This window comes from Cotesia typhae, unplaced genomic scaffold (assembly GCF_013202065.1).
Source record: "Cotesia typhae breed Kobodo isofemale line unplaced genomic scaffold, CoteBio_Ctyphae contig_27, whole genome shotgun sequence".
Lineage (NCBI taxonomy): Eukaryota > Metazoa > Arthropoda > Insecta > Hymenoptera > Braconidae > Cotesia > Cotesia typhae.
Genome location: NW_027423733.1, coordinates 3,672,753 through 3,681,690, shown reverse-complemented (window position 1 = coordinate 3,681,690; position 8,938 = coordinate 3,672,753). Strand labels below are relative to the sequence as shown.

The 8,938-nt window shown below is 29.4% G+C and overlaps 1 protein-coding gene across 1 annotated transcript in view; it reads left to right on the top strand.

Moving 5' to 3' along the window:
- Positions 1-200: 200 nt before the first annotated feature.
- LOC141525702 (uncharacterized) overlaps positions 201-8,938 on the top strand; it is a 28,105-nt gene continuing 19,367 nt past the window's right edge. Inside the window, exons 1-3 of the mRNA XM_074240267.1 lie at positions 201-285; positions 7,380-7,584; positions 8,662-8,846. Coding sequence (XP_074096368.1) covers positions 201-285; positions 7,380-7,584; positions 8,662-8,846 — 475 coding nt within the window. The remainder of the gene's footprint in view (positions 286-7,379; positions 7,585-8,661; positions 8,847-8,938) is intronic.

Sequence of the window (8,938 nt, the reverse complement as noted above, 5' to 3'; positions counted from 1 at the left end):
TAGTTTGATTATCACTCATCGTAAACAACAATTAGATTAAAATTCTAGGTTATGACTGTTTATAAAATTGTAATTATATTACTCGATACTCGGATAGGTTTTATTTACACGTTTATAATTTATAATAAAAAAATTTCACTAATGATAAGGCTATACACCACTGATTCCAAATAATAATATAAATCGCATTTAATGTAATAATGACAGCAACACCGACAATGTTGGAAAATAGAAAGTTTCGGATGATAACTAAACATAGTCGACATACAGAACCGGTTAGTCAAGGTACTGAATTTCTTTTCGATGGGCATGCGCAACTACAAATTTAAATTTTTCATGGAAGTAATTGTTAATGCGAAATTTTTAATTTATCAGAATTTTGTTTGATAATTTTGGCTTTGCTCTGTACAATAATTTCGACAAATTTAACAAAATAGCCAAAATAAGATATTTTTAGCAATAAACACTAAATATTAATATAAATAATGATAATTTTTTGGTCAAAATGAAAAAAAAATGAGAAGTTACTTTTAGTTCAACTTTGACCTTAAATAACTTTAAAGCCAGTGAATTTATCGAAAAACGCTAAGAGAGAGTTTTTGTAGAGCATTCAATTTCCTATAAAAATAATTTGTTGCCACAGCAATCTATGCACTGGGATCGAAATAAAAAAATTAATTGCAAAAAGTACCAAAGTTCCATATTATTTAAATGGGAAACGAATCGTCTTTGTGGCATGGTTTATTACTAATATTAAGGGCTTATATGGGTTTAATATTTTTTTTTAGGTCATTTACTACAAATTTTAGGGGCGCTGCAGACTCAGAAACCAAATTGGTAAATAACGGATACCCTAAATGTTCATGAAGTGCTTGTAAAGTATAATAGAAGTTACTTTAGAATATATTGAATTACTTCTGCATACTAGAAGAACGACATTCTTAATTTAAAAAAAAAAATTTTTTTTTGTACTCCTTAAGCGTGAAGCGCAACGGTGTACTTTAATAATGTCTCAAAATGGAAATTCGTTGACTATTCATTTCGTAATTTCTTTTTTAATTAATTACATCCAGATAAATGGTGAAAGAATACTGACTAAAACATTAATTTATTTATTTAACACACAAATTTACAGAAAAAATTAATTGAAAAAAAGTCCGAGAAAATATGTCGAACATTGCCCGTGTAAAAAAAAAAGTTTCGAATACATTTGCAGAATGTTTCTGAAAAATTTCAAGAATTGTTCTTTAACGTTACTTACACATTTTTAGGTGAATGAAAAACTTGAAATTCTCGAATTTCAAGAACTTCTCGGGAACATTTTCGAAATATTGTTGTAATAGTGTTCAAAATGAGTTTTCTGATCATTGCATTAGAAAAATTATTAAAATATTTCCGGAAGATTTCTACACTGATAGAAGGATTTGTTTATAGTTAAAAATATTTGTTAATATTTAATAAATCATTTATTAGAGACCACTTTTTAGCATTAAATAAATATTTCTTAATATTTAAAATGATTTATTTGTATTTAATAAATCTGATATTCATTTATTAAATATTAATAAATCTTTTTAAATACTAAGAAATATTTATTTAATACTAAAAAGTGATCTCTAATAAATGATTTATTAAATATTAACAAATATTTTTAACTATAAACAAATTCTTCTATCAGTGTAGAATTGTTCCGCAAGTGTTCCGCAAGACATTTTAGAGGTAACAAACAAATTTAAACGCTGAAAAAAGTATGAGAACCTGTTCTTACTTTTCACAATTTTCCATAGAAGTTTCCGGAAATTATTTTTTAATTAAAGTGTTTGCAATTAAGTTTTAAGTTTTTTATTCACCCAAAAGTGTGTAAGTAACTTTAAAAAACAATTCTAATATATATTTAATATATATGCGTTTATTTAATTTATTCGAGTATACAATGAGCTGTTCGGGCATGCAAAATAAAATTCACAAAACTCTATTTTTTGATATTCTTATTGTGATTTTAAGGAGATTGAAAATTTTTCAATATTTTAATGCATAGGGGAGAAAGGGGTCAATTGAACCATGAGGCAATTGAACCACTTGAATTAAAAAATCGAAAAAATTGAAAAAATGCTTCATGCTCTCAGAATTAGATTCTAATATGTTAAACTCGGATATGATCAAAATTTGAAATCGTTGCGATTAATAAATTTTGAAAAATTGAGATTTTTGTATTTTTAGGCATGTAAACTTTTTTTTTAGCTGGTGACAAATTGTTTAATGATAGTTCAATTTTTTAATTAATTGATAAAGTTTGAATTGTAGAAGTTGTTTATACTTATACTTTACAATCCTCAACTTTGTTTATAGTGATATACTAGTTTATTTATTTATTATTTACTATTAGTTGTTATAAAATTATATGGGGTCAATTGAATCAGCAGTCCCAGGGACGATTGAACCATACGAAGAAGCATGGGACATGCGCGCGCATCTTGACTCTGTGTGAAAAAACTCAGAAATATAACCTAACAATTTGATGAACTGAATTTATAATGAAAATTATTTTTAAATTGATTTTTAATTTATTTAATATAATATCTGTGCATTAAAACGGTGCAACAGTAATATTAGCAAGTAACAATTAATATATTATTTATTAAAAGATCGGGTTTGAGTTTTAAATATTATTGGTTCAATTGCTCCCGAGCAGGGGTCACCATTCGTCGCGTTTGCATAAATTAATAATTTTCAAAAATTCACGTGGTTTATTGACTAATTCATGTATTGATAATGATAATAGACATAACAAACTATCATTCCAAGAAAAAAAAATTATTATTTAGTTTTAATTCAAATAGTAAAAAATTGCTAAACTTTTTTTGCTCAATTGACCTCTTCCTCCCTTATGCATTAGCATCTTAATTAAATTATAATGAAAATTACAAGTAATAATTCATCAGTGAAAAATACTTTTGAGGTTTGTGAAATTGTGATGATGTTTCGTAGATACAATGAAGTGTATAGTGCGGTTGGTACATCCCTCTCGCGGTCGATCTCAACTGAAATCCGGACATTTTTATCAGAGACGTGAAACGAGGCTTTATTATATACAGAGCTCTTTGTACTCGGGCAGGTAAATATTAGCAGAGGATGATGAGAGTCAGCCAACCAATGTTTCATTTTTTCTTCATTCACCTCACACTGTCGCCGACGTCACTGTCGTCAACTACCTCTTTTACTTATATCTCACCCTTTACAAACCTTTACTTACCTTCCATGTCTGTCACCAAACTCTTCTTTCACCTCATCTGCTTTTTTTCATTACATTTGAATAATCTACCATGTGCCACATCATCTTTTTCAACAAGTTCATCTTCTACTAAGCTGGAGACATATTTTATTTGCAAAGTAAAAAAAAAATTTTCTACTTATTTCAGATTAAATTTATCACATCAACACTAATTTATAAATCTGGTTCGCACTCCATACTCCGCTTATCATTCGGTTTTTCTCTCGGTTCATCACTCGTTCAACAGTATTGTTGCGTCATACTATACAGAAAAAGAAGTACACAAAAGGAGTCAAGAAAATATTTTTCTTCCTAATTATTTTCTTGAGCAAAGGAAAATTTTTTTTTCGAGAAGAATTTTCACTTATTCCAACAAAATTAATTCTCTCGCTTTAAGAAATACGTATCTTGATCCAACAAAATTTATTGAAGTCAAGAAAATCTTCTTGTTTTGAGAAAATTTAGCCTCTTGCTCCAAAAAATTTTGTTCTTGATAGAAGTAAATTTTCTTGCCTTGAGAAAATTTCTCTCTTGCTCCAAAAAGTTAAATATCTCGATAGTAAATTTTCATTAATATTTTTATTAACTAACATGTCAAATGAGAAAATCAAATAATATTGAATCATTTTTTTTTCATTCAATATGTAAAATTGCACGCTAAAATATCATAAAATAGGTATTAAATATGCAAGAGAAAAATTTTCTCAAGGTGAAAAAATTTTTTCTCAGCTGAAGTAGGTGGCGCTGCTTCCTAAAATATCTAAAAAACTTGGTCAAATATAAAAATTTATTGTATCAAGTATTTATGATAATTTGAATAAAGAAAAAATTACTTCCACCAAGAATGGAATTTCAAGAAAAATTTTTACTTCGGCCAACACAACTTCGGTCTTCCTTCACGCACCCGAAAATTTTCTTGAGCCAAGAATTTTGTTCTCCAGTCAAGAAATTTTTCTTTGTGTGTACTAAATTGTAGACTTAACATAATTTTATGTGACGCCACTCAATTATGAAAACCGAAAACTCAATGTAAATTAACAATATTCATATTCTAATCTGGGTGGGTGTATGTATGTATGTATATATGTATGTATGTATGTCTGCATGGATGTATGTAAACCTGCCATAACTTTTGAACGGCTCGACCGATTTAAACGAAATTGACGGCAATCGAAAGAGTTTCTTTGCCCCTTGATATTTTATACTATTTGAGGTAATTCGGACTGGTTGATTTTGAGAGATCTCAAAAATACAAAATTTGGGAAACTGTTTTTTTGGAATAAGTTTTTAATGGCTGGACCGATCGATTCTAAAAAATAATCAGCTCTTAAGCTTAAAAACTGGATCACGAAAAACTGCTGTTAACGCAATCAAAATCGATTAATTCGTTCGTGAGATATCGTGAACAAACAAACAGTATTTGCACGTTGTCGTCGGGGGCAGTACTATCTTAAAAAGATAGGCGTTGAACTGTCAATCTCCTGTTAAGAGCTGGATGAGGAAGAACTCCGTGTCCTCGTGCTTCCGACAAAACCAGAAGTTGATGTTTGTGATCAGGCGCGCTGTCCATCTGCCTGATTTTCTCGATATCTATCAGTCCTGCCACTCTGCATTTGTGCCTTTATCCTCGTTCTTGCCTCCTTTATATTGTCGCCACTGGTTTTAGCGTCGTAGAGTTTTGCTCTCTCAAACGCTAGGTCGATAGGCGCAGTTTCCGCAATGACCAATACAGCTGCTTCGGAAACTGTACGGTAGGCGCAGGCAACCCTGAAAGCGCCTCGCCACTGCACTGCTGTTATTTTCCGCCGGTAGGTCTTCTGCTCGAATATGTCTGCCTATATCTCCGCTAACCTGAAGATTAAATTAATAAAAATCATTATTCGAAAAATCCAGAATGTAACAGTATATATGGAAACTAATTTAAATAATTGGGGTATGATATCAGCGCTCCAGGCATGCCCATTAGAGTTACCAAACTTTTTCTCTTAATCGGAATCTAAAAGTTTGAATTCAAATTGACTTACTCATCAATGGTTATGTCCAAGTTGAAAAATCTAAAAACGGAAAATAAAATCATAACCATATTTTCGAGTTTTCAGCTTAAAAGTAACAGAAAGTTTCTTAAATTTTCTGCAGGGTTGAATGTGTTCAAGATTTTTTTTCTCACAGAATAAATATCATTACATAAAAAACAAAAGTAACGCGTATTCGATCGGTTGAATAAAAATGATTGTATGAATATAAAACATAACTATTGTTCCTATTTAAGAAGAGTTGTTTTTGACATAACATCTAAATTTTTGTCCTCGCTCGATCGACCTAACTTCAATTCATATAGTTGTCGCAACAAGAGAGTGTACCTCGGCTTTCATCCCCACTCCATCAAATACTGTACCGAACGCATTTTTATAGTTCTTACTACGCCATGAAAAAATAGTCCTATATTCCGTTAGGTTGAATAAAAGCATGTTCTATTTTACCAACAAGTAGTAATTTATCTTTTAATGGTAATAAAAATAAAATAATAATAATAATGTATAATCATAATAGTAATAAAACTCGAGTGGGAAAACTTAAAAGTAATTGGAGTCATTTCTTTGTCCTGCACCTTCCAAAATTTATTGCGTCATATTGTTTATTATTATATTGTTTATAATCAACAATTTTTGTTGATAAGCATATAAAATATACTGTCTACTAATTTATAAAAAATAATTAGTAAGATAATAAACTTGTTGTAAATTTACATCAATAATATTGTCAACTACTTCTTATAACCTAGGGATCATGACAAGAGGTATATTTTTCTTTTTATTTAATTTATGATCTAATTCGTAAAAATAAATAGTAATTAAGATAACAAAAATTGATGATATTAAATGTACTAATACCGTTTTTGTAAATATCATTTCATTAGTTCGTAAATTAATTACATATGACAATGAATTACAATATTCATAACAAGAATATCTACAAATTCGCAAATTTATAAATTAATTTTTTTTAACACCTAAATTAATTCTTATGATTATTATAAAAGTTAGATTCAGTAGTCATTAATTAAAATAAATGCACCGTTAGAAAATTGAAATATTTATGTGTGCATTCGTTAAATTTTGATTTCAATTTTCCTATTGTTATAAGGAGTGTATTTTTTTTATTGAAACGTTGATTAACATCAGCTAAATTTATAATACTGAAAGTTGAAGAAACCAATTTATAGATTTTTTTTTACTTAATGAATTACAAAAAATAAAATTTTTTTTTAATTTCACAAGAAGGGATTCGCAAAAACTGTGAGTACATTTTATAAAACTAGTTTTTTTTAAAACAATTTGTTTGATAAAAAAATTCGAAAAATTGACAGCTGTCTGCTACTTTCAGTTTCCTCTAAATTTTCAATCAAATTTTTTTCAGAAAATATATTGGATGTACATAACAACGATAATCGAAAAAAAATCTTTGATGGCTAAGTTCCACATTAGAAATTAAAAAACATTACACATGTACACTTTTTGAAAAATTTTTCTGGTGATTTACTTGACATTAAATTTTAAAAAGAATAAAAGATGTCCGTTGATTTCATGATCATAAGAACATGTCAATAACAAAAAATAATCAGTTATAAATTACATTTATCAAATATAATAGTTATAAAAAAATTCTTCGTATTACGTTCGTAAGATAGAAAAAAAAATTTGCATGTCATAAATCTCAACACATTATGATAGTGGTAAAAATGATGACGTATTATACATAAAAATATACAGGTATCATAATATAATTCGATTGGTCCCCAATTTGTATCAGGAAACAGATTGCATAGGTTTATAATATTTTCTAAAATTGTAACATTCAGTTGAATGAACTTTATTTAGGCTTAATTACTCAGATATCGAAATCAAGATCTTCGATGAGAACGAATAAAGAGTAAACTACATGATTACCTCCAAACGTTTTCTAAGTTGAATACATTGAAACTAATGAAAATTTCTCTCAGAAATAATTAGTTTTATTTTTTTCATTCGTTACTGGAAATAATAAGTACTTCATATATTTACTACAAAATGTATTTATTTATCTGTATGAAATCTTTTAAAATTTTCAGAGCGAATAAGACGAGTGCGGAGTAAAACAACGCCTAGAAAACGCCCAGACCCATTGTCATGGAATGTTACTACAGGCGACAAACGTGGTCGTTCTTTCACTAGCCAACGTCAATACGACATCTTTACGGCTTATGAATTTTTGAAAAAAGAGGCTGAGCACATACGTGTTCACGGTCAACCTCTCATCGATTTTTCTAAAGTCAGGTGCGATAGATGTAAACATCGTAAACTATTCTTATTTATTCATGTTGAAATTGAACATTTATTAACCTGCATTTAAAATATTTTTTCCAAGAAAATTAAATTTCTACGTCATTTCTCTAATGTAGAATTTTCGCACATTAAAAAATTATATGCTCTGAGTTTCAATAGTATATTGTGCGACTAGTGCGACAAGTTGTCGATTGTTCACGAAAGCGAAGTTAAAAGCACTAGCCAAGGTGCGCTCATTCGCTTGAGTGAGTAATCGGAAACGTTGCACGAGTTGCACATACTATTTTTCATTACAAAAAATGCGGCGATATATATGAACGTAAAATCAGGGTCCAAGAGCAAATCCTTGGCAGGATCCGGGGGTGGAGCCCCGGTGGGTTCTAGGGGCAAATACCCGGCGGGAGGTTGGAGGGCGAAGCCGCCCCCCTCTCTAAAAACAAATAAGAAGTTTAAAAAAGAGAAACAAATATTTTTTTAAATAATAAACACAAAGTAATTAATATTGATTTACAAATAATTAATTTATGCGCATTAATCAACACATAAAATTTAATTACTTTAAATGTAGCTGTTACTTTACAATTTTTCAATTATCTGTAACAAACATATTTTATCCAAAACATTATTTATAAAAAATTGCATTTTTTATTTTATAAAATTCCTACATGTCAATTTAAAAAATCGGGAAAACGGTTGACCCTAAAGGCCATCCCTGCAACTTCCCGCTAATTCCATATCTAAGCGCTTAAAATTGAACTTATGATGTTTTTGAGCTCTTCGAGCTCGAAAATATAATTTATATGTTACTTCGAGCTCTCCGAGCTCAAAGAGTTAGCTGTTCTAAGCTTTTGACCTCTTCGAGCAGGGAAGGTGTTTAGGGTCAACCATTTTCCTTATTTTTTTTTTTTTATTTGAATACAATTTGATAACAGAGTTTCCGATAAATTTAAAAAGTTTAGTTAAAACGTTCTATATCTCATATAGAATGCCTTCCACAGTAATGTGTGTAATCATCTAATCGCTATGATTAGCTTTAAATTTATAATGAAATTTTCATGTATTTTGTAGAGAAAGAACAGCAGCATTTTTAAAATGTTCACTTATGAGTGTATCCAAGTACGTTGCTCATGGCCATTCTGGCAAACCCTTCAGGACACCTGGCAAAGAGCGAAAAAGAAAGAGACAATTTAGAGACGTCGACTGTGAAGTTAAAGAGCAGATACGTAAACTAATTTACGATGCTTGTGACAAAAGTAAGTTAATCAATTAACAATCTCTATTCTACTATAAAATATTCTTAATTATTTCAAAATCCTCTTCTAAAAAGTTGATGGCCGGATGTCGT